Here is a 27,224-nt window from a genome sequence, read left to right on the forward strand (position 1 = left end):
CATTCATTACTCTCCCCTTCTTTCATTTTAGCCAATCTGCTAGGTGTGAGGTGATACCTCAGAGTTGTTTTGATTTGCATTTCTCTAATTATTAGAGATTTGGAACACTTTCTCATGTGCTTATTGATACTTTTGATTTCTTTACCTGAAAATTGCCTATTCATGTCTCTTGCCCATTTATCAATTGGGGAATGGCTTGATTTTTTATACAATTGCTTTAACTCCTTGTATATTTGAGTGATTAGACCCCTGTCAGAGTTTTTCGTTATAAAGATTTTTTCCCAATTTGTTGTTTCCCTTCTGATTTTGACTACATTGTTTTTGTTTGTACAGAAACTTTTTAGTTTAATATAATCAAAACCATTTAATTTACATTTTGTAATTTTCTCTAACTCTTGCTTGGTTTTAAAGTCTTTCCTTTCCCAGAGATCTGACAAGTATACTATTCTGTGTTCACTTAACATGTTTATAGTTTCCCTCTTTATATTCAAGTCGTTCACCCATTCTGAATTTATCTTGGTGTAGGGTGTGAGATGTTGATCTAGACCTAATCTCTCCCATATTGTTTTCCAAATTTCCCAGCAGTTTTTGTCAAATAGTGGATTCATGTCCCAAAAGTTGGGCTCTTTGGGTTTATCATACACTGTCTTGCTGATGTCATTTATCCCCAGTCTATTCCATTGATCCTCCTCTCTATCTCTTAGCCAGTACCATATTGTTTTGATCATCCCTAACTCTTAACAGTGGCATTGAAGAAACAACTCTGAACAACAATTCTCTATTCATATTCTCAATCACAGTTTTGGTAAAACAAAGCCCTGGCAAGTTCTCAGAAAGTTGAAGATGCATGAAGAAACATAAGTTTCCTACAATTTGGAGGGTCATTTAGATTCTACTTGGTCCCCATGACCAAAGGACTCTCTATGAGGGCCAAAGTGAGATGACAAGAGAAAGAGAAAGGGCAAGTAAATAAGACATTGCACCCAAAGTAGGAAGTACAGTGCATAGCTGACTAAAATATTATTCCGTATCAAAGATCAGTACATGTTAAAGATCAAAAAATCAGAGGACAATCATTTGGAAGACAATTTCTATTTGGACTTCAAGAAAATGCAATATATGAAAAACCTGTCTCACATTGAGCTAATAAAAGAGCAATTAATCATATAAAAATATGACATTTTTAGTTTGAAAGAAAGTATGATCTATTTAGAGAGATAAGGTTAACACAAAAATCTGAGCACCATTCAATAATACATAACCAAGGACTGAAAGTACAAAAGTTGGAAAAAGGATAAGATTATTGAGAATCAGAATAACTTGGAAGTCATTTAAAGAAAGAAGTAGAAAAAGAAATGTATATTGAGTTAGAGGTCCTGAGTCTGTCACCTCCTATCTATAAGATCTCATACTTTTCTGGGCTTCACTTTGTGCAGGATAGAATGGAAGGGGGATAGACTAGAGGAATGGAGATCAGTTATAGGGCTCTTATAGTAATAAAAACAAGAAAGTAAAGGGTTTGACTGAACTGGTTGTGTTAGGAACAGAGAGGAAAGATATAACAGATATTTCAAAAGAATGGACAATATTTGGTGACTACTGAACAATGAATGAAAGGGAAGAAACACATTATTCTCAGATGTCTAATAAAAGTTGGGATATGAAGCCAAATAAAGTGTGAGGGGATGACAAGTTTTAATGAAACACAAAATTGTACGGTTTAGAACAGCCCTTAGTCCAAACTCCTTATTTTACAAAGATTAAAAAAAAATCTCAAAACTAAATGACTTGCCAAAGGTTATATAGTTAAAATTAGTGGCAAAGCAGATTCCAGAACTTAGGTCTCACCTCTCCTCAATTAGTGTACTACTATATTATTTTGTTGAATTTGAGATATAGTTAAGACATTCAAGGTAACAGAATGGAACTAAAGATATTGATTCAAATTATGTATCTATAAGTTTGATTTTGATTCCTGACAAAACTCTAGAACTTATTAAAATGAGTGCTATGTGAGCATCTTCAAAGGGAAGCAACAGATCACTAAAAACCAGCACAGGTTTATTAAAAATACATTATGCCCAGGCCTAGAGATGGAGTTCTGGGTTCAAATCTGGCCTCAGACATTTCCTAGCTGTGTGACCCTGGGGAAAAAATTACTTAACCCTTATTGCCTAGCCCTTACCACTTTTCTGCTTGAGAAGTGATACATAATATTGATTCTAAGATGTAAAGTAAGGGTTTAAAAAAAGAAAGAATATATTATACTAAACTAATTTCATTTCCTTTTTTGACATGACTATTAGATTATTAGATTAATAGAATGTTTTACTGAATTTTGGCAAAGTATATGGTGAAGTCTCAAGTTAGCTTTATAGATAGAATAGAGAAATATAGGGTGGACAGGATTGCAGCTATATGGATTTGCATTAGTACAATTTGGGCCTAAAGAATGATTAATGTCAATGTCGATCTGAAAGGACGTTTCTAGCAAGTACTCTAGGGATTTGTCTTTGGTTCTGTTCTGTTTAGCATTTTTATCAATTATTTTGATAAAGGCATAAATGATGGGCTTTTCAAGTGCACAGATAATATAAAGTTAGGAGACAGGCAGAATCTGAGATTTGGAAAGATTCCATCAGGATAGACCAATGAGCGGAACCAAATACTAAAATTTCAAGGCCACTTGGATCCAGAAGAATAAGCACATAGTGGAGAGATGGCTAGACAACAGATGACACAAAAAAGATATGTGAGTTTTAGTACATCATAATAAGCTTAATGATTCAAACACACAACATAACAGCCAACAAGCCAATGGAATCTTGATAGATCCTTAATTCAGTTTGTAAGTATTCCTTCTATCAATACATTCTATGCAAGCCTTTTTATCTTATATAATTATTATTCAAATATTTCTATGGCTCCTCCTTAGAGGAAGAATGGTATAATGAATAAAGTGATGAATTTGGAAGAAAGGAAGAAATGGGTTCAAATCCCACCTCTATCACTTATTATCTATATGACCCCAGACAAGTCATTTAACCTTTCCTGTCCTCAGTTTCTCATCTTTAAAAATGGGGAGTTTAGCCAGCTCTCACTTTATAACCCTATGAGGATCTCTTCAGTGTGATGTACGTCTACATTGCAATATTCCATCTGCCTATTTTCTATCCTTTCACTCTGCTATATAATCAGCCCACTTCCTTTTCTAGTCATGTGTCCCTGCTGTGGTTTGTGACATTCTTGGTCTCTAGTCATATTATCCAGTATTCAATATTTGTTATTTTTAAATTCTGAACTTGACAAACACCAAATAAACAAGCATTTCCATATAACGTGTAAAACAGAAGAGAATTGTACAAGAAAATGAAAAATCTCTATTATTGTAGAATTTGCTTTTCTTTTAAAATATCAACATTTGATCTTAGCCTCAGATGATTAATAAATCCAACATGTTATTGTCCTATTTTACAATTCTTTTTGATCTACCTTTTATTTGCTTGTCCTTTGGAAGAAGAGGAACCCTATCCATAACAGCACCTCTACTACCTCACACTCCTGGAAAAATAAACCTTGAAACAAATACTCAGTTCATTATTAATACTTTGCTTAGTCTTCACTAATGGAAGCATAATGTTTAGAATTAAAGAAACAACAGTACTGCCACATTTTACCCTGTTTAGACCACATCTAAAATACTATATTAATTTCTTCTTACTACAATTTAAAAAATATATATTTACTCTTTGGTGCAAAGGAAAACACTGAGGATGGTGATATGAGAAAATATTCTATAAAAAGAAGGAACTAAGGATATTTGGTCTGGAGAAGAAAAGATTCCAAGGGGACATGATGACTGTTTTTAAGTAGTTTAAAGATTGTCATATAAAAAATAATAATATTAGTCTTACTTGTCCTCTAAATGGCAGAACTAGGGGCAATGGGTAAAAGTTGCAAAGAAGCAAATTTTGGCTCACTAACATCCTAATAATTAGAGCTATTTAGAAGTTATCTGGGTTGCCTGAGGAGGGAATAGGCTTCCCTATTAATGATGGTCTTTGATATGATAGATGCATATTTGCTAAAGATATAACAGAAGAGATTTCATTCAGGTACAAGTTGGACTAGATTTCTGAGATCTGAAATATCAAAGTTATTAGCACACAAAAAAGGGGAAATTATTAGAATATTGGCTAGGATCACAGGTCTATAGCTGGGAGAGAGTCAAAAACAAAGTTTATTTCCAGAGGAAACTAAGAAAATGACAAGTTGGAGAAATGTTTAGTACACCCAGTGGAAGACAAATTTCATCAAAGCAAGAGAGGAGATAGTTTTATGAAATCAATGACAAATAACAGTATCAGATGTTATAGAGACAAGGTAAAATGAAGATTAAGAATAAGTTTTTTAATTTGTTCAGGAAGAGGTCACTGGTGACTTTCAAGAAAATAATTTTAGTTAACTGGTAAGGACAGAAGATGTGTTAGTGTGAGGTTAAAATGAGAATGGAACATAAGTAGAGGCATTAGTTATAAATCACAGGATTTATGGGATTTTGACAGGAGAAAAATACGAAGTATGTAAAAAGAAGAGAAACTAGATAATGTGAAGCAAGGTAAAAAACAGCCTCTTTCTGGAAGATGAGAAAACTGCTATGTGTGAAGGCTAAAGAGGAGAGAAATAGAGATAGACAAATACACTTATTGACGATACTAAAAAAAGGAGATGATGACCATGGGAAGAAAGATGAAATGAGACCCTCCAAAACAGATAGAATGCTTTGCTTTTGAAAGAAAAGATAGTTCTTCCTTTGAGATTGTAGAAAGTACAGTATGTTGGAAAGAGCACTAGATTCAGACTCAGAACATATAGATCCAAAGCCTGGCTCTGATACTATCTATGTGTCCTCAGAACGGTCACTTCTCCTCTCAGGGTCTCAGTTTACTCATCTGCAAAATAAAAAATTGTGAAACCAGAAAACATTCAAGGTCTCTTCTTATTCTAGATATATACTATGATATAACAGTCATAGGTTTGCATGAACAAGTAGGACCTCAAACTTAATGTAAGAAGAGGAAAAATCATGGTGAGGAGGCTGGAAATTGATGATGGCTTAAAAAGAGATATTAAATCTAGGAAAATGACATTTCTAAAAAGGTTCTGATGTAACATAGTTGGCAAAGGAAACATACTAATATCAAGGATGTGCAAATCTGTTTTAACAAAATACTTAATTTTTTAAAAATTCATAAAAAATATTTTAGCTATGATTTTCTGCTACATGAAAAACATAAAAATGCCAAATTTATACAGTGGCTTTAAATATTTTTAATTTGAAGCCTTTTACTATTTTTTCCATAAAATATATAACACAAGAACTAAAGCACAGAAATTATGCTTTACTTCCTTTATGTCTTCAAAAACACTTTCATAAAATGTTAAAACTAGGTACTTATAGCTTTATGTCCTACCCTACATGCAAATTTAGCCACCAATCTGGAATATAACATAGGCTATAGAAATTTGGAACAAATATGTCCAGATCTTAAGTTAAATTCTGGTAATATAAATCGATTCAAAGAGCAGGTAACATTTGAAAATCATCAACATACAGTTTTGTGGAAATGCTTAATTGCTTAAAGGATAAGTCCTAGCATAAACTCCTGTGGGTAGGCTGAGTATGAAAAGGTGCAAATGTTTTTTGTTTTTTAAAAAAGAAGGAAAGAAAAGAAACATCTTTCAGTGTGTACAGGATAAGGATGACAGCAATAATAAACCATACCAAATCTTGGCAGTCTCCAGATTTATGTGTTTGTGAATGTGATGCTGCCACATAAGCCTGATGATTGCTACTGCCAGCTCAGCAGCTGAGTCTGAAGATAAAGGTGGGAGGAAGTGGTCCCTCCCCATCCATACATGCCACCCCAACAGGAACTACACTTACCTGACACAGGCCAGCAGGGGTTAGGTGATGGAAGATGAGGGTGAATAAGGGATAAATTTGAAATGTTAGAAGGAAGGAATTTGTCGGTGGTTATAAAGGAGGCTTTAAGGTGCTAGCAAGCCCCCCCAAAAAGCATCCATTCCTCAGGGCCGAGAGAAAGAGCCTGGAGGTTGGGGGCGGGAGGTGGGGGAGAGAGAATGAGAGTGGTAGTCCTTACCTTGTCATCTTCACATCTCTTCCCTTGGCCTTCCCTGGCCTGCAGACGGCTGCTAAGGAGGCCGTAGTCTGCCTCCTTCTGATCCATCTGCTTCTTGTGCGAGTCCACCAGCAGCAGGAGGTCCGAGTTGCGCTTCTCCAGGTGATTGCGGGCCACCTCTGTCCTCTGCACCTGGCTTTGCAGCTCCAGCATCTCCTCCTGAAGCAGGACGTGGCGGGAGGAGACCCTCAAATAGTTGAAGGCGAGAATTGCGATCACCACCAACAGCCCCAGAAGCACCAGGGAGGGAAGGCGGCCGGCCCGCCGGTTGGCCCCGAATCCCACCATCCTCCGGGCTCAGACGCAGGCGGGAAGCAGGTGGGAGTAGGAGCTGGCAGGCTGGCGAGGCGGCAATGGGACAAAGGTGGCCTCAGAGCAAGAGAACCTCGACCAGGCAGTCGCCGCCTGGGGGACCTGGCCCCAGGGCCCTCTGGCAGGCGGAGAGGGAGGGAGAGTAGAAACGGAGAAAGGGGCGGGGCCGCGAGGGGCAGACCCGCCCCGCCCTCCTTCCCCTGGTCCCTTTCTTCCCTGCCTGCTCAGCACGCTTGCTTTCGGTCTAAGACTCTACACCTGAAGAGAAGCTCTACGTGGAAGGCCCCGGACGGAGCACCCACGAGAACCTCACACCCCAACCCACCAAGCCTCGGTGGATCCGAGCGAGAGAGGAGCGTACAGAAGAATCGGAAGGGGCGGGCTTACCTTCGGCCCCGCCCAATTGGACAGCTCCGGGCTATTGGGAGTGGGGGGGGGGCTACTTTCCCGGTTTCCGCCGACGCCCCTTTCTCGCGAGAGGGCGGGAGCTTTCTCGTCTACTGTTGGGGTTCCCGGCACTCTTCGGCTGGGAGTGGCGGTGGTAACATTTCCTTAACCCTGCGGCCCGATGTTAGTGTTGGGTCTGGAGCTAAGGGAGAGCTGCCCTGGCCTCATCTGTTCCCCATCTTGAGCCACGTGCCGAGGTCCTTTCTTGTGGGCATCGCTCTGCTCCCTAGGCTCCTCCAGGTGCAACTCTCCCTCCTAATGCTGCACGTTCTCTGGTGTATGCGGGCAATGAAACGGGAACCGGGGACGTGGCACAGCAACTGCAGCCGATACGGGGCATTCCCGTTTTAAGTTGTTTATGTTTTTTTAAAAATCCAAATGTTTTCAGAAAGGAAAACTTGATCTTTGAGGCCATGGTGGATGTCTCGTTTTAAAAAAAAAAGATAGGGGCTATTCGGACAAAATGTATTAATAGTAAACTATTTTCAAAAGAGACATGCTTTTTGGTTCTTTAAAATTTGGCCTTTTTTCAAAATTAACCACTCCTCTCTCCCTTCTACGTCCTCCTTCACCCAATTTAGAAAGGAAAACAAACCCCTAGGGCAACCTTGTGTAACCAAGCAAAAATGAATTTCCCTATTGGCCATGTCCAAAAAATGGCCCACTCTGTATGTTCTCTTGAGTCTCTCAAGTGAGTAGCACGTGTATGAGTCCTTTGGAATCAGTGGTTGTCATTGTGTGGATTAAAATTCTTAAGTTTTTCAAACTAATACATAATTTAAGCTTTTAGTATGTGCAGGGCACTGGGGATAAAAAACAAGTAAATTCTATGGTCCGTCTTCATGGAGTTTATGTTCTAATCAGAGAAAGCAAGCACATTAAAAAAGAGCTGGAAAGAAGAACCTTGAATCTAAGCTTCCAAGATAAAGTAAAAACAAGAGAATTGCATTGCAGAACAGGGTGTTCTCCCATTTATTACATTTCTCATACAGAATTCTAGTAGGTTTATACTGTCAACTTGAAATCTGGAGACTCCAAGTCTGTCCCAGTCCCCTGAGAATTCAACCCTAGTAAAGTCCCAGACTAACCCATTTCAGACAGAACTATAGACCTTAAGACCTAAATCAAATGTTATGTACCCTTTTGTCCTCGTAGTTTCTCCCATTGTATCAAAGTCCTCTCCTAGGTAGCCCAGCCTTTGGCTGGACCCTTCCCTTTTGTATTCATTGTAAAGCATTAGCCTCTCCCTAATAATCCTGTTCTGGACATCTCATTTCCTTGTAGCCATGGTAATGCCAATCAATCATACTTCTCTGTCCTTAGTTCCCCAAATGATATATAAATTCTTCAAGTTCTAGTGTTCTTTGGAGAATCACCTTGCCCAGTGATTGTCTCAGAGATACTGTTGCCAGAGTGCCAGAGCTTTTGGCTCTGTGTAGTTTTTAGGCTCTTGATTCTGTGTAGTGGCCCAGTATCGAACACTATCTCTTTCCTGATTAAAGACTTGGTTTTTCTGACTACATCAGTAGTTCTGTGTTTTCCCAAGTTAACCATACCAATTAGATTTAAACAAACATTTTAAACACAATCTGGATTAAGGAGAAGCAAGAGTTGCAGATGGCTACTCATTAGCCCTAACTGTAGTGAATTAAAGTACCAATTACTCAATCCTCAGTAAATACACTAGCTCTTTCACTTTGGGCCTGTGAATAAAAATCTTATATAGGTATTATAAGGGCCACTACTTTGAAATGGGACTGATTTACCCTGTTTCATAACCTCACCCCTTCCTACCTTTCCAATCTTTCTACTCCTTACTCTCCTCTACACAGTCTACTTCCTATCAATGAAGGTCTAACTTAGTTAGACCTCTACCTGTGCCCAATGATCTGTACCCACACCTCTGCCTCTCGGTTATGAATCTCAGCTTAAGTTTCATCTTTAGAAAGTCTTTACTATATTCCTCATCCCAAATGCTAATCCTTCTCCTCTCAGAGTTCCTTACAGCTACTCTGTATATAGATTTTATGTCCCTAGTTATTTACGTGTTTCCTCAATTAATATGTAATTTGATGTGAGAAAGGAATTAATCTCTCTTGGTTTTAATTTAATCAGTCAGGGACTTGGAATGCTCCTCCCTTTTAATTTAATCAGGGACCTGGAAGTCTTTTACCATTGAGATATGCAAGGATACACACGCCCACAGTGAAAGAAAGTTGAAACCAAAGAGACAGGAAATTGATGCCATAGTGCCAGGCAAATTAAGGAACTATGATTGGTTCCTGAGATGTGACTGGGAGAAAATGGGTGGAGAAATCAGCTTATAAAAAGCAAGACTGGGGTTCTGGAAGACATTCTCTCTCTGGCTCTGGTGCTGGTGGCTCTTGCTGAAAGGACACTTGGATTCCCATTCTGATTCCCATTTGGATTCAGATTCTGACTCTAGCATTGGTGACTCTTGCTGAAGGGACTCTCTGGCTCTGGTGACTCTGAGACAATCTTGCTCTGGTGATTCTTGCTGAAGAGACTCTCACAGACTTCTGGTTGGAGATTGGAACCCTGTCAGTGGTGAGCTGGATTCCATCAGAACAGCACATAGGGTGGTAGGCTAGACAACTCCCTACCTCTTTCCTACATTTCCCTCTTGTTACTATCTCTACTTTGATGTAATAAAACTACTAAAGCTACTAACAACCTCATAATTCAATTTTAATTATTACTCTGGTGATCAGGGATTGTCTTTCCAGTTTTCTTTGCACATGCAGTTCCTGGCACAAAATAAAATGTAATCATTGCTCATTGACTTATTTTCAGAGCAAATGTCAAAGAACTTACTTATAAGGGCCAATATAGGACTGTAATGGAGAAGAGATAACTTTTTGTTTTATTCTACATGACCCCAAAACTAAAAAACAGGATTTGGGTAAGGATGTCAAAATTATAGATAGATCTTAGTGCAGGCTAATAAACTTAGAGCCACTCTAGTAACTCCTTATAGTTTTCCCTATAACCTATAGCAGATGGTCAGTCTTATTGAGTAGATTGAAAATACCTAAAAGTGGAGGAAAGGGATGAAGGAAAACTCCTTCAGCCTGATCTTCCATTCCTCATAACTTCTCAGCAATAGCACCCATTCCATTTGTTCTCTGTTCATAGAGGCTTTCTTCCTTTAACGCTCTATTTCCTTTAAGGTTTCTATGATCCGCTTCTCCCCAACCAAAATCCTAAATCCTTGTAACTTCCATGAGTTCAGTACCTGGCTCACAATCTTTCTCTTCCTCATCTACTGCCCTCATACTGGGGGACTTCAACATACATATTGACACTCCACGATCACTGTTTCTCCATCTACTCATCATGACTGATATCTCTTCTCCTCTACCCAATCTCACTCACACAGAAAGATGGTAATACCCTTGATTTTGCCTGTTGGAAGCCACTGAGAGAAACAGGGTCCTTTAATAGAACCTTTTTATCTAGACCCCATCAAAAGATCAACACAGCCAGGCAAGGCCGTGCATTTGATTTTTTCTGCCCTGCAAGTCAGGATGCAGACATGATGGCTTATCTAAGATAAAAATCTGGACTCCTCTCTGTGACTCCTTTTATGATCAACACGTTTTCCTATTGGAAAGCATTATAATCTAATTTTCTAGGATAGCTTTAAGTTTTTAGTAAACCAGCAGTTAAGGAGTTAACAATTTTTCCAAGCCAAAAAATGCAGAAATTAGCTGAAGCTGCTCTGTATCTTTCCAAGGACACTGTAGGCAGAGCCAGACAAATTACATATGCATCTAGGTACTTTCCACCCCATAATCTTAAAGGCTCATTCTTTAAAGATATCTTTTGAAGTATGGAAGCTTTTTGCTAAAATAACTTTTAGATAAAGTGAGGCTCATTTTTGACCTTGGACCTTCTCTCATCCAGGCATACTCTTCATGAGAAAATCTTTTGTAGAATATATGCCAATCATGATGTAATTCTGTAATTTCAACTGTGCTTTGTAAGAAACTGGTATAAAATAAAGAAAGCTCAGAGGTTTTTTGGAGCAGCCATGAGCTAACAGCCTCTGGCTTCTGCCTCATTCGTTCTCACCTAAACCATGTACCTGCCAAACCCCTGGAGCTGTTGGATAGCTTCCAACCCTTGACATCACCCACAAATGTACTTCCATATTCAAGAACTCAAATTCCCTTATCTGACCAAAATCTACTGTTTTTCATATAGCTAGCCTATCCCTGAGAAATTGATCCAGTCAACTTCCTAGATGATCAGCCTCTAGCCCCTTTCCTATCGTTGTTAGAATCTCTGCAGAAGTAGAATGGGTTCACCTGAGATTAAGGGCCATTTTATATTTTTCTTTGTTTTGTGAGTTGCTATGCTTAAAAAAACTCACATCAACTGCCCAGCCTATTGGTGATAGGCTTCTTTGTACTTATCTAAGTAAGTAGTTAATACCAAGTTAGTAGAAACAGACTAAGTCTATTGGCAGGGCCATACTCGAAGCCTTTCCAGTATTACAAACTCTACCAGACTAGTAAAACCTTCAAGAACTCCGATCTTCTCCATGCCATGATAATGCACTGGATTTGGACGTTGTGCTTAAGAAAAAATATATACACATTTAGAAGGGGGCATAAAGAGTTAGTTGTGACTAAAATGTTTCAACAACAACAAATTAGTACCTTATAATAAGTACAAGAAATAATTCTTTTAGCACTCTACCAATCAAATTGCTGAGTGCTACTTAATTGAATTAGAGAAGATAAAATTCATATGGAGGGGCAAAAGGTCAAGAATAATAAATTTACTCATGTGTACATATACAGATAAGTATGTGTTAGTGCAAAGAAGGCACCGAAGGTGGGGGAGATATATTTTGAAATAAAAGGAATAAAACTTTTTAAAAAAAGTAACAGTGAAGTATGGCCTAGTGGAGAGAATGCTATGTCTAGAGTTAAGAGTATTTGTTTTCAGCTCTTGCCTGTGACTCTTGCTAATTGAGTGACAATGAGCAGGTCTCTTAACCTTTCTAAGCCTCATCTTCCCATCTATAAAATAGAGATGATAATGCCTGTTGTACTTATAGGATTATATGTGGAAAGTGCTTTACAAATTTAAGGATTATACAACCAAAGTATAAGAAATTATAAGGATGTTTATGGCAAGAAAAAGAGTATTGGATTTGAATCCCCATTGACATCTATTTGCTGTATAACCAAGTAAGCAAGTCATTAAACTCTGAGCTTCATTTATTTACATAAATGGTATTTATTTTATCTCTAACACGAGATCATTGTGAAGAAAGTGCGTTGGAAATCTTTATGCACCCTAGAAATATAATTTATCATTGTTTTAGGTATTCCTCCCATGTAAACACAGTAGTCTGTTATATTTCAATTCAATAAACATTTATTAAGCACCTACTATGTGCCAGGTACTGTTCTAAGCCCTGGGGACACATAAAGAGGGAAAAGACAGTCCCTGCCCTCATGGAGCTTACAGACTAATGGGGAAATAACATAGAAAGAAATATATACTAAGCAAGCTATATTTACAAGATAAATAAGAAATAATTAAGAGCGGGAAAGCATTAGAATTAAGAGGGATTGAGAAAGATTTCCTATAAAGGATGAAATTTAATTGGAAAACCAAAGAGGCCATTATTTGGAGCAAAGGAGGGAAAACATTCTAGAAATGAAGAAATGCTCAGAGCTGAAAGATGAAGTGTTTTGTACAGGGAACAGCCAGGAGTCCTGTGTCACTGGATTGAAAAATACATGTTGGGGAGTAAGGCAAGAGAAGATGGGAAAGTATGTAGTAAATTAATATTGTTGCCCTAGATCTCAAGGTAGGAGGTGGGAGAAGAAGAGAAAAACATGTTGGACAGTGATGGGATGAGGATGGGGGAAGAAGTGACTATGAAGTGATCTGATAATAAAAAAGACCTGGGGATTATACATATATGTAACCAGTGGCTCAGAACTGAAAATTGACAATCTGTCTGTTAGTTGTTATAGATGTAAGATACCAGGATTGAGGGTATCCTACAGTGAGGACAGACCACCACAGGCTCAGTGCACTTCTCAAACTCTCAGGCAGGTTATAAAAAAGTATAAGGGTTTATTTTTAAAACCAAAGTCACTTGTAAGGGAGGATTAAGGATGGGATGTCCTAATCTAAGACTCTAGGTAAGCCTCCCCTCTTTCTACAAGCCTTGCAAAGGTTTTTGATGTTACCTATTTACTACAATCTGTCTAGATATATCCTGGCTATCTACCTGAGCTACTAATCCTCCCAGATAATGGTTTGATTAGATTGATAGTCTTTCAGAGTCCCTTTATTGCAGGGATCAAACCTCTTGGGGCTAGGCCCAAGATGACTTCAGGCCTATTTCACAGACAGTTACTGGCTGGACAGTAGAGGTCTTCACGCAGTTGGGAACACTCTCTCTGGACACAGGAACACAGTTGGATTACAGGTATGAAGGTTAAATCTCAGCAGGATTATAGAATCTGAAACTTTGGCTTCACAGGGGAAAAGATCAAACCCCCTGCTTGAAGAGAACCCAAGTGGGAGGAAGTTGTCAGTTTTAGGCTTTACCCTTAATAGAAAGTCCAAAAGCCCCTTGGCAGCTCTCTGTGTCCTCTCTTATAACATCTCTGCATTCTTAGAACACAGCCTCTGGTTCCAAGGCATTCAGCCAGATCCAGCACCCTGCTCTTTGTGCAAACTCTCTTACTTGTTTACATCTCTTTCCTTATAATAGAATCAAAGCACTGGGTTTATAAAGACAGGTCTCATTCTTAGGGGCATCTTCCAAAAATTTTTCATTAGTTTGTGCCCTCACCCAGGGTCTCTCCAAGACCAGCAGAATCTGGCTCACCTGTAGGTCTCCACGTCAAAAAGCAAAGGTCCCTCATTTCCTATGCAAACATCAAAATGGTTAACAAACTATCAAATCTAGGTCTTACTTGACCTGACCAAAAAAAAAGAAAGAAAGAAAGAAAGAAAAATGACTTGCACCTGAACCTATCAATGGTCAATAAAATTTTCCTTTCTCTCCAGTGAGTTTTCATTTCTCAGAGTCTTATACAATAACCACACTAAAAGACTTGTCTGAGGCTGAGGACTTCCCAAAGAAGAAGATCTAGCACTAGAGAAGCCATGCCTTTCTTCTTATGAGTCTGACGCGATTGGCTTGGCTACCTAAGATAGTATCATTCATGTGAAAGAAGTGAGTGACCCGCTTCTTGGAGAATGGATAGGTATGGATATTCTGTACTGGCATATACTGCTTTGTAACCAGAAAAGTCAGTATCTGAATCAGCAACTAGAGTTAGTTTTTCCTACATTTGAGTCTGAAAGTAAATAACCTCAGTCACAGAAGGTAACACTATTCAACAAGGGGAGAGGGCCTAAAGGCTACCTCCTTTCCCCTACCCTTTCTCAAGCCTTATAGCCCTAAGAAACAGGTTTGCAACATTTGCCTTTTCATTTGTACTATTTCATTTTCAGTGAAACAAGAGGAATATAGTCATAAGGATCTGGAAGATCACGAATTCACTCTGGATATTGGAGCCAGCCCAGTGGGATGCTTTAAGGACCATGGGATCAAGGCCACAAGTTTAGCAAAAGCTGACTTAGAACTTGAATGTGATGGGATTAATTCCACATAGAAATTGAGCTAAACTTTGAATTTAATTGCCTATTCTACCATAGAGACTGATGGCCCAAGGTGTTAAGGTAATTGTTTGTATGTTTGTTTTTGCTATGCTTTTTAAGTTAAAAATCTATTATAAAAACTAATTTTATATTTAGTGGTTAACTGGGTTGTTATTGTGGTGCACTTGCTAATACTTAAAAAAAAATGTTTGTGTTGTCATCATTGGACATATTGGCTATTCATTTTCTTTCTCTACCTTGTCTCTCCCTAGATTAGTTATTAAGATCACATTTTTTTTTATCATAGAAAGAGATTGCATTGAGTTGGGAGGACCTGAGTTTAAATCTGGTCTCAGACTCTTCCTAGTCACATGACCCTGTGCAAGTCACTTAACCTCAATTGCCTTGCTCTTATATCACTTCTGCCTCACAACCTAAGTATTGATTCTAAGACAGAAAGTAAGGACTTTTTTTTTAAATAAAAGAAGGATTCAAAGGGGTGTCCTTTTCTTATTATTGAAATGACTTTATATGTTATTAGAATTAATTGTTCTTTGAATGTGTGATAGAATTCACTTATAAATCTATCTGGTCCTGAAGGTTTTTAACTTGGGAGTTTACTTATGATTTGCACAGGTTTTTTTTGATGTTAGCTTGTCTTAATATTCTATTTCTTCTTTTGTTAATCTGAGCATTTTATATCTTTACTGGAATTCATCTGTTTCCTCCAAGATATCAGTGTTGTTAGCATATAATTGGGCAAAATAGTTTTTAATGTTTTCCTTTATTTCCTTTTTAATTATTGTTAATTTCCAACTTTAATTTTTAATACAACTTAGTTTTCCTCTCTTTTTTAAAAAATGAGATTAACTAAGGTCTGGAGTGGGGTGGAGACAAGATGGTGGCTTACTAGCAATGAAAGCTGGAATCGCTCTGTGAATCCTCTCACACCAACCTTAAAATAGCCCCTCACAGTAACTGAAGTCAAAAAACCAAAAAGGAGATGGAGTGAGGGGGCTTTTCTGTGGAAAACAACTCAAAAATTAGGCAGAGAGAATTGATTTTCATGGGATAAGGGAGAACACAAAGGAGTTTGGGCCTACTACTCCCCTCCCCCCACCTACTGCACCAGGTTCTGAGCCCTGGAATAGGCCTACTTTTGGATCCCAGAACTCTGTATAAGCTAACAGTAGAATACCTGACACTCATCCCTTGAAGTCTCAAGCCTTGACAGCAGCTCACAATGAATCCCTGAAGTCCCTAGCACTTAGTACTTTCAAGCCTACTGGGAAGTCCTAGCCCCAGGGTAAAAATAGTGCACAGTGTTTTAAGTCCTGCAAGCCATCAGTAGAGGAGATAGAATCAACAGTTTTCAGAACTTCTGGTCCATAGGCTAAAAAATGGTTGGGAAAATGAGTAAACAGCAAAAGAAACACCTAACCATAGAAAATTTTTATGGAGACAAAGAAGATCAAGGCACTGATTCAGTGGGGGATGGTGAGTTCCAAGCAACCATATGCAAAACTTCAAAGAAAAGTGGGAATTGGTCTTGGGCACTGGATGAGTTCAAAAAGGAATTAAAAAATCAAATAAGAGGGGTGGAATATAATTAGGAAAAAAATGAAAGTAATGCAAAAAGAAAATAACAGCTAAAAAAGCAAAATTGGTCAAGTGGAAAAAGAGATTTAAAAAATCTAATGTAAAAAAGGGTTCCATGAAAAGTAGAATAGAACAAATGTAGACAAAGGATCAAAAGTCATGGAAGAAAATTAGTTTTTAAAAATTAGAATTAGGCAAATAGAAGCTAATGATTTCATGAGACAACAAGAAACAATAAAACAATCAAAAGAAGAAAAAATGGAAATATGAAATATCTCATTGAAAAAATAAGAGACCTTGAAAATAGATCCAGGAGAGAAAATCTAAGAATTATTGGACTACCTGAAAGTCATGATGAAAAATGCCTAGACATCATATTATAAGAAATTATCTAAGAAAATTGACCTGATATTCTTGAACAAATGGGTAAAATAGAAATGGAAAGAATCTGTAGATTACCTCCTGCAATAAATCTCCAGCTCTCAGGAATGTTATAGCCAAGTCCAAGAGCTCCCGGACCAAGGAGCAAATAATGTGAGCAGCCAGAAAGTAATAATTCAAATATCATGGAGCCCTAGTCAGTATTACACAGAATCTGGTAGTTTTTACATTGAAGAATTGGATGGTTTGGAATACAATATTCTGGAAGGTGAGGAAACTTGGTTTACAACCAACAATTACCAACCCATCAAAACTGACTATATTCCTTCAGGGGAGAATATGGTAATTTAATAAAATAGAATATTTCTAAGCATTCCCAAAAAGACCAGACTTAACAAAAAATTTGATGCCCAAATACAAAACTCAAGAGAAGAGTAAAAAAGTAAATGAGAAAGAGAAAAAAATTTAAGGAACTCAATAAGGTTGAATTGTTTATATTCCTACATGGAGAGGAAATATTTATAATTCTTAAAATTTTATCATTATCATTATAGTTAGAAGACATGTACATACCTATAGATATACTATATACATATATGTAAAAGAGAAATATTCATAGATAGAGCAGATGTAGTAGTAAGCTGTTTAGGATGATATGCAAAAAAGGGGGTAAAAAAGAGGTGCACTGAGAAAAATGAGAGAGGTAAAATGGGGCAAATTATATCACATAAAGAGGCATGGTGAAAAAATCTATTACAATGGAAGGGAGGATGAGGGTGGTAACATGTAATACTTAAACCTTAGTCTCTTTGGAAATGGCTCAGAGAGGGAAGAACAGCCAGATTCATTTGGGGTATAAACTCCTATCTTACCCTATAGAGAAGTAGGGGGGAAAGAAAGGGGATGGTGGGAAGAGGATTCATATAAGGGAGGGGGAAGTTGGGGAGGTGATTAAAAGACCCTATAGAAAAGTAGGAGGTCAATAAGAAGGATGGTAGTTGGAAGAGGAGTAATATAAGGGAGAGGGAATGAGGGGAGTTATTAAAAGCAAAGCACTTGTATGGAGAAACAGAGTGAAAGGATAAAGCACAGGATTAAACAGGGGAAACAAGATGAAGGGGAATACACAATGGTAATCATAAGTGTGAATATAAATGGGATGAACTCATTCATAAAATAGAAGCAGATAGCAGAGTGGATTAAAAACAAGAATATACTATATGTTGTTTATAAGAAACACATTTGAGGCAGGTAGACACAAAGAATAAGTTAAAGGACTACAGCAGAATCTATTGGGCTTCAGCTGAGATGAAAAAAAGAAGCAAAACTAGCAATTATGATCTCAGACAAAGCTAAAGCGAAAATAAATCTGATTAAAAGAAATAAGGAAGGTAATTGCATATTGATAAAACATAGTACAGACAATGAAGTAATATCAGTACTTAACATATATCCATCAAATGGTATAGAATCCAGATTTTTAAAGCATAAACTAAAGGAGCTTAAGTAGGAAATAGACAGTTAAATTATACTAATGAGGGACTTCAACCTTCCCCTATCAGAACTAGATATAGCTAACCAAAAAATAAATAAGGAAGAAGTAAAGGAGATGAATAAAATTTTAGAAAAGTTAAATTTAATAGATATATGGAGAAAATTGAAAAGGGATAAAAAAGAATATATTGTATTTCAGCAGCACTGGTCTTTTTGGGAATCTTGGAAGTCATTCTTTTTTTCTTTCCTTTTTTTTAAAAATTCTTATCTTCTGTATTAGAGTCAATATTGTGTGTTGGTTTCAAGGCAGAAGAGCATTAAGGGCTAGGCAGTGAAGGTGAACTGACTTGCCCAAGGAAGTGTCTGAGGCCAGATTTGAACCTAGGATCTCCCTTCTCTAGGCCTGGCTCTCAATCCATTGAGCCACCCAGCTGTGCCCTCTCCTATAATTTTTTAAAAGTTCTATTTGGGTACTTAAATTTGTCTTATTTTTTTAAAACATTTATTAATATTCATTTTTAACATGGTTACATGATTCATGCTCCTACTTTCCCCTTCACCCCCTGCATCCCCCCACCCATGCCGACGCCCATTTCCCCTGGTTTTATCATGTGTCATTGATCAAGACCTATTTCCAAATTGTTGATAGTTGCATTGGTATGGTAGTTTCGAGTCTACATCCCCAATCATGTCCACCCCAACCCATGCATTCAAGCAGTTGTTTTTCTTATATGTTTCCTCTCCTGAAGTCCTTCCTCTGAATGTGGGTAGTGTTCTTTACCATAAATCCCTCAGAACTGTCCTGGGTCATTGCATTGCTGCTAGTATAGAAGTCCATTACATTCGATTTTACCATAGTATATCAGTCTCTGTGTACAATGTTCTTCTGGCTCTGCTCCTCTCACTCTGCATCAATTCCTGGAGGTCTTTCCAGTTCACCTGGAACTCCTCCAGTTTATTATTCCTTTGAGCGCAATAGTATTCCATCACCAGCATATACCACAATTTGTTCAGCCATTCCCCAATTGAAGGGCATACATTCATTTTCCAGTTTTTTACCACCACAAAGAGCACAGCTATAAATATTTTCATACAAGTCTGTTTATCTATGATCTCTTTGGGGTACAAACCCAACAATGGTATGGCTGGATCAAAGGGCAGGCATTTTTTTATAGCCCTTTGAGCATAGTTTCAAATTGCCAGCCAGAATGATTGGATCAGTTCACAACTCTACCAGCAATGCATTAATGTCCCAATTTTGCCACATCCCCTCCAGCATTCATTACTCTCCCCTTCTTTCATTTTAACCAATCTTCTAGATGTGAGGTGATACTTCAGAGTTGTTTTGATTTGCATTTCTCTAATTATTAGAGATTTAGAACACTCTCATGTGCTTATTGATATTTTTGATTTTTTTACCTGAAAATTGCCTATTCATGTCTCTTGCCCATTTATCAATTGGGGAATGGCTTGATTTTTTCATACAATTGATTTAACTCCTTGTATATTTGAGTAATTAGACCCCTGTCAGAGTTTTTTGTTATAAAGATTTTTTTCCAATGTGTTGTTTCCCTTCTGATTTTGACTACATTGTTTTTGTTTGTACAAAAGCTTTTTAGTTTAATATAATCAAAACCATTTAATTCACATTTTGTAATTTTCTCTAACTCTTGCTTGGTTTTAAAATCTTTCCTTTCCCAGAGATCTGAAAAGTATACTATTCTGTGTTCACTTAACTTATTTATAGTTTCCCTCTTTATATTCAAGTCATTCACCCATTCTGAATTTATCTTGGTGGAGGGTGTGAGATGTTGATCTAAACCTAATCTCTCCCATATTGTTTTCCAAATTTCCCAGCAATTTTTGTCAAATAGTGGATTCATGTCCCAAAAATTGGGCTCTTTGGGTTTATCATACACTGTCTTGCTGATGTCATTTACCCCAAGTCTATTCCACTGATCCTCCCTTCTGTCTCTTAGCCAGTACCATATTGTTTTGATGACTGCTGCTTTATAGTATAGTTTAATATCTGGTACTGCTAGGCCCCCTTCCTTGACATTTTTTTTCATTATTTCCCTTGATATTCTTGATCTTTTGTTATTCCAAATGAAATTTGTTATAGTTTTTTCTAATTCAGTAAAGAAGTTTTTTGGTAGTTTGATAGGTATGGCACTAAATAGGTAAATTAATTTGGGTAGAATGGTCATTTTTATTATGTTAACTCGTCCTGCCCATGAGCAATCAATGGCATTCCAATTGTTTAGATCCAGTTTTATTTGTTTGGAAAGTGTTTTGTAGTTGTTTTCGTATAATTGCTGTGTTTGTTTTGGTAGATAGATTCCCAAGTATTTTATATTGTCTAGGGTGTTTTTATTTTTATTTTTTATTTTTTTTGTTTATTTTCTTTAATATTTTCTTTAATAAGACATTACAGCACACAACTGAGCCTCCAGTGTGTTAGTTAACAGGGGGTAGTCATATGAAAGAGTGGAAACAAATTTACTATTAACCCCACTCCCTTCAGCAACTGATGTCTCCTTATAAATGAAAAAAAAATTCTCCCTCAATATATTTTATTAAGCCTTTTGAAGACAACATAACAATTAGATCTGTTATAGAATCTTGAAATTACAAAAATATTCAGTTAGGGCTCTGAAATTTAAAGATTTTTCCCCTGTTGAAGATTTAACTCACACACAACAACCAAAAAAAAAAAAAAGAGTAGCTGATAGAACAATTCACATATTAAGTCTGAGAATTAAAGGTTTTATGCAAGATAAATGTTATTTTTCCTATCACTGTGATACAGCTTTAAATGTGGTTCTTTAGTTTCTCATAATGAACTGAATACAAACATAAAAATCTTTTATTAAAAAATTATACAATTAGTAAGGCAACTGAAAGAAAAATGAAATTCAAAGATAATTATTTTTAAATGGAAAAACTTCACTAAACATTGAAAAAACATATATACTCAGAAATACTTCCTTTTAACTGAAATTAACCAGAATAATACCTAGCACATGAATTAAAGGCAGAATTCTAACTTTCTGGTGAATCAATGTTAGGATACCATATAATAGTCATGTAATATTTAGGGAATTTAAAAGGTTTTCTTTTGGTCAGGTAAAGAATAAGAATTTTCTTACCAACTATGTCCATCAGATTTTTTCCTTAAAATCTCATTTTAAATAGTAATACGTACAATATGGTGGATGATGCAAAACCATAGAAAGAATTTGCAGTGATAATTAGATAAAGGACAGAATCTGGTGTCTATAAGAGCTGGCTACCAGTGTGTGCTACTCCCTAAAAGTTTATATTTGAATACTATTCTCCCTATTTCATTAAAAAAATCAGTTAAAATAGACAATATTAACAAACTTAATCTTTCAGTTCTGATTAAAATAAATTGTTAAGGATCAACTTCTAAACATAGCCTCACTTCAGCTGGTAGGGTTTTACTTCATTTAAATTCTCTTCTCCACAAATACCTTTAACATACCTATATAATAAGTATGTGGATTTAAAACTATTCTAAGACCTTAAACCCAAACCCAATATGTATGGTCTTTAAGAGTTTAAAAATAAGATTAAAACATACTCTTAAAGTCAATGACACCCATATGGGTACTTAGCCCAAGTATGCCATTCCATTTTTCCTTTTAATGACATTTACTAGTAACAAAACCGGGCCATTTAAATTAATTCCTGTTCTAGTTATTTTGGCAAATATTTAAAAGAATTCTTTCAGAATAATCTTCAATTTAAATCTATCTAGAATGATTCTGAAAGAAACTTACATATTATAGAACAAAGACAAACCAGTTTATAGCAATAAATTTTCCAAGCTTACTTTTACGTAAAATAGTTAATTTGTCACCCACTATGGCAGACTTTAGAACCTTATTTTTCGCAAGGAAAATTCAATTCCTTCAATCATTTACCAAATACTTGTAATAATGTTCATTAGCCAATTATTTATGTCCCATTCAGGGTCAACAAGAGGATTATTTTTTATCAAATTTGCAATTCCCTTCTCACAACCTATTATTCCACGTTGTTTTCAGTAGTGGTACACCCAATACAGGCACAACTGAAGAAAGTGGAATGGCACATTAATTCTTAAGGAGTTTTACTAAACAAACCGACAAATTAAAATATTTATCAAGTATATGAAAGCAATTAATCAATTCTTTTGTTTCACTAGCTGTCTACCTAAAATAATACAATAGAATACATGTATTAATGATTCTGCTTTAGTTTGAATAGCCAACAAACTTGATGGGAAAGGGGTAAGAGACAAAGCATTTGCAATTCTAGCTGATGTCTTCATTAGATTTTAAGGCAGATGCGTAAAGGTGGAACAGAACTTCTACAAGCATTTATCCTGTGATGTTGTAAAATCAAAGTACTACTTTATTAAATGAGTTATTTTACACAATATGAACATCAATATAATTACAATTGTAAAAAAATTTTTATAACAAGGATGGACTGATTTTCAGAATTTCCAAATCAAGGCCCAACTGTACATTTACACAGAATTGTCTTTGCATGAAGCCCAAAAGGGAACAGCATAAAAATGAGTTTCTGTAGCCCCTTTATTTTTGCTGATCAACAGTTTGTTAGAAAAGCAGCTGCAGGTTTGTTACCTAAGGTCTGAGATAGTAGAAGAGTCAATAGGTGCCATGAATTCACCTGTAAACAACTTTATGCCTGAACATCAGCCAATTCTGGAGGAAGTGGAGTCTTAGGATGTTTGCTCTCAAAGTGCTGTTTGAAGGTCTTAGGGTCCGGCATTTGTGTCCTACAGACAGTGCAGGTATATATCAAGGCAGCCTTAGCAGCAGCCTTCTGATCATGTCCTTGTTTCTTTTTTTGTCCAGCTTGTTTTTTGGCATTTTTCTGCTGAGACTGAATCTTCTGCTGTCCACGAGCCATATCGGGGCTGGGACAGTCCGGCGTCTGAAGCGCCGCGCGGGGCGAGGGTGCTGGGGGGCGGGGGAGGGAGGGAGGGAGGGAGAGGGAGGAGGGACCTGAGTGAGAGACTAAGCGCTCCCCGCACGGCCTCCGCCGCCGCCATCTAGGGTGTTTTTAAATGGTGTTTCTCTTTCTACCTCTTGCTGCTCTAATGTGTTGGAAGTGTATAGAAATGCTGATGATTTATGTGCATTTATTTTGTATCCTGCAACTTTGCTAAAGTTGTTGATTATTTCTACCAGCCTCTTAGTTGATTCTCTAGGATTTTTTAAGTAGACCATCATATCATCTGCAAAGAGTGATAGCTTAGTCTCCTCATTGCCTATTTTGATACCTTCAATTTCTTTTCTTCTCTAATTGCTACTGCTAGTGTTTCTAGTACTATGTTGAATAATAGAGGTGATAATGGGCATCCTTGTTTCACTCCTGATCTTAATGGGAAGGCTTCTAATTTATCCCCATTGCATATGATGTTTGTTGATGGTTTTAGGTATATACTGTTTATTATTTTTAGGAAAGGTCCTTCTATTCCTATACTTTTCAGTGTTTTCAATAGAAATGGATGCTGTATTTTGTCAAAGGCTTTTTCAGCATCTATTGAGATAATCATGTGATTTTTGTTTGTTAGACTGTTGATATGGTCAATTATGTGGATAGTTTTCCTAATGTTGAATCATCTTTGCATTCCTGGTATAAATCCCACCTGATCATGGGTGGATGATCTTTTAATTACTTGCTGGAGTTTCTGCTAGTATTCTATTTAAGATTTTTGCATCTATGTTCATTAGGGAGATTGGTCTGTAGTTTTCTTTCTCTGTTTTTGATCTCCCTGGCTTTGGAATCAGTACCATATTTGTGTCATAAAATGAATTTGGTAGGACTCCTTCTTTGCTTATCATATCAAATAATTTGTATAGTATTGGGATTAGTTGCTCTTTGAATGTCTGATAGAATTCACTTGTGAATCCATCAGGTCCTGGTGATTTTTTCTTAGGGAGTTCTTTGACGGCTTGTTCAATTTCTTTTTCTGATAGGGATTATTTAGGTATTCTATTTCTTCTGCTGTTAATCTAGGCAATTTATATTTTTGTAAATATTCATCCATATCTCCTAAATTGTTATATTTATTGCCATGTAGTTGGGCGAAATAGTTTTTAATGATTGCCTTAATTTCCCCTTCATTAGAGGTGAGGTCTCCCTTTTCATCTTTGATACTGTCAATTTGGCTTTCTTCTTTACTTTTTTTTTATTAGATTGACCAGTACCTTGTCTATTTTATCTGTTTTTTCAAAATACCAGCTTCTAGAATTATTTATTAATTCAATAGTTCTTTTACTTTCTATTTTATTAATTTCTCCCTTGATTTTTAGTATTTCTAATTTAGTTTTCATCTGGGGATTTTTAATTTGCTCGCTTTCTAATTTTTTGAGTTGCATGCCCAATTCATTAATCTCTGCCCTCCTTAATTTGTTAATATATGCACTCAAGGATATAAATTTCCCCCTGAGTACTGCCTTGGCTGCATCCCACAGAGTTTGGTAGGATGTCTCATCATTGTCATTCTCTTCAATGAAATTGTTGATTGTTTCTATGATTTCTTCTTTGACAAATTGGTTTTGGAGAATCATATTATTTAATTTCCAATTAGTTTTTGATTTGCCTGTCCAGTTGCCCTTACTAATTATTATTTTTATTGCATTATGAACTGAGAAGGTTACATTTATTATTTCTGCTCTTTTGCATTTGTTTGCAATGATTCTATGCCCCATTACATGGTCAATCTTTGTGAATGTACTATGTGCAGCTGAAAAGAAGGTGTATTCCTTTTTGTCCCTATTCATTTTTCTCCACATATCAATTAAATCTAATTTTTCTAGGGCTTCATTCACCTCTCTTACCTCTTTCTTATTTATTTTTTGGTTTGATTTATCTAGATCTGAAAGAGGAATATTTAGATCTCCCACTATTATGGTTTTACTATCTATTTCCTTCTTGAGCTCTGCCAGTTTCTCCTTTATGAATTTGGATGCTATGCCACTTGGTGCATACATATTGAGCAGTGTTATTTCCTCATTGTTCATACTGCCTTTAATCAGGATGTAATGACCTTCCCTGTCTTTTTTAATCATATCTATTTTTACTTTGGCTTTGTCAGAAATCACAATTGCCACTCCTGCCTTCTTTTTCTCATTTGATGCCTAAAAGATTTTGCTCAAGCCCTGAACCTTAAACTTGTGTATGTCCACCCGCCTCATAGGTGTTTCTTGTAGACAACCTATGGTAGCATTTTGGTTTCTAATCCACTCTGCTATTTGCTTCTATTTTATGAGCAAGTTCATCCCATTCACATTCAGAGTTATAATTATAAGTTGTGCATTTGCTGACATTTTCGTATTCTCCCCTTTTCCTACCCCATCTTCTTAAACTATTTCCTTTTAAACCAGTGGTTTGCTTTAAGCCGGTATCCCTTATCCCCTCCCTTGATTAACTTCCCTTTCTACCCCCTCCCTTATTATTTCCCTCTTTTTATTTTTAAAGGCCTAATGAATTCCTTCCCCCTTCTTCTCCCCTCCCTTTTTTGACCTTCCCACTCCCCTGCTCCCCTTGGCTGAATCCCTTCTGACTTTCTCAGTAGGGTTAGATAGAGTTTTATATCCCAATGGATAATACAGCTACTCTTCCCTCTCTGGGTTGATTACACTGAGAGTAAGGTTTAAATATTACCTCTTAATGCTCTCTTCCTCTCCTTCTTACAATAGTATTTGTCCCCTCTCCTTCCCATGCCCTCTTTGTGTGTAATAGAATATCCTATTTTTCTTATTCACTCAAGTTTCTCTTGGTGTCCCCTACTATTCTCCCCCCTCTTTCCCACCCCCCATATCATCTTAGACCCTTTAGTATTCCACCCTCTCCCTATGAATTATTCTTCTGATCACTATAATAGTAAATACTATAATATTGAATAGAGTTCACTACGGAGAATTATACGTAGCATTTCTCCACATAGGAATACAGATAATTAGATCTTACTGAGGCCCTTAAAAAAGGCAAATTTAAAAATTATAAGTTTTCTTTCTTTCCCCTCTGTTTCTTATTTACCTTTTCATGTTTCTCTCGATTTTTGTGGTTGGATATCAAACTTTCCATTTAGTCCTGGTCTTTTCTGTACAAATACTTGGAAATCTTCAATTTTGTTGAATGCCTATACTTTCCCCTGGAAGTATATAGTCAATTTTGATGGGTAGTTGATCCGTGGTTGAAGGCCCAGCTCTCTTGCCTTTCTGAATATCATATTCCAAACCTTGCTGTCTTTTAGCGTGGAGGCTGCCAGATCCTGTGTGATCCTGATTGGTGCTCCTTGATATTTGAATTGTCTCTTTCTGGCTTCTTGTAAGATTTTTTCTTTTACTAGGAAGCTCTTGAATTTGGCTATTATATTCCTCGGCGTTTTCTTTTCTGGGTCTGGTGTAGAGGGTGATCTATGGATCCTTTCAATGTCTATATTGTCCTCTTGTTGTAGAACTTCAGGGCAATTTTGCTGAATAATTTCTTTTAGTATGGAGTCCAAATTTCCATTAATTTCTGCTTTTTCAGGGAGACCAAAGGTTTTCAAATTGTCTCTTCTAGACTGGTTTTCTTGGTCTGTCACTTTCTCATTGAGAAATTTCATGTTTCCTTCTATTTTTTCAGTCTTTTGACTTTGTTTTCTTTGTTCTTGCTGTCTTGAGAGATCATTAGCTTCTAATTGCTCAATTCTAGCCTTTAGGGACTGGTTTTCCTTTTCAATCTGGTCATTTCTGGTCTTCAATTGACTTACCTCACTTTCCAATTGTGAAATTCTGCCTTTTAAACTGTTATTTTCTTGCCTGATTTCTTTTTGAGTTATTTCCCATTTCTCTAGCCAAATCTTTTCCAACTTTCTTGTCATCTCAGATTTGAACTCTTCAAGAGCTTGTGACCAGTTTTCATTATTTTGGGAGGGTCTGGATGTGATTGCTTATTTTTTCTCCTCTGCTGTTTGCTCGGTTGTCTGGAATTTCTCTATGTAAAGTTGTCGAGTGTTAAAGATTTCTTCTTCTTGTTGTTAATCTTTCTCTGTTGGCCTTCCTGATTCTGGGTTGCCATTGTTAGCCCAGCCCA

General features: G+C 36.8%; 2 protein-coding genes across 3 annotated transcripts in view; both read right to left on the reverse strand.

Annotated features, from left to right (window-relative positions):
- The window catches only part of GOLM2 (golgi membrane protein 2), a 117,164-nt gene extending 110,483 nt beyond the window's left edge, over positions 1-6,681 (reverse strand). For both annotated transcript variants that reach the window (XM_044665079.1, XM_044665078.1), the window contains exon 1: positions 6,165-6,681. In XM_044665079.1, the coding sequence (XP_044521014.1) occupies positions 6,165-6,491 (327 nt within the window). In that variant the 5' untranslated portion in view covers positions 6,492-6,681. The remainder of the gene's footprint in view (positions 1-6,164) is intronic.
- A 15,808-nt stretch (positions 6,682-22,489) lies between these two features.
- On the reverse strand, positions 22,490-23,178 carry LOC123235935 (zinc finger protein 706). Its single transcript, XM_044662171.1, has one exon. It carries the CDS (start codon positions 23,043-23,045, stop codon positions 22,815-22,817), a length of 231 nt encoding a protein of 76 aa, XP_044518106.1. The 5' UTR covers positions 23,046-23,178; the 3' UTR covers positions 22,490-22,814.
- Positions 23,179-27,224: the final 4,046 nt, after the last annotated feature.

The sequence above is a fragment of the Gracilinanus agilis genome, chromosome 2, assembly GCF_016433145.1.
Source record: "Gracilinanus agilis isolate LMUSP501 chromosome 2, AgileGrace, whole genome shotgun sequence".
NCBI classification, from domain to species: domain Eukaryota; kingdom Metazoa; phylum Chordata; class Mammalia; order Didelphimorphia; family Didelphidae; genus Gracilinanus; species Gracilinanus agilis.

Bases quoted from the DNA above. Each gene is read 5' to 3' on its own strand.
- LOC123235935 (XM_044662171.1), bottom strand. From the start codon at position 23,045: ATGGCTCGTGGACAGCAGAAGATTCAGTCTCAGCAGAAAAATGCCAAA.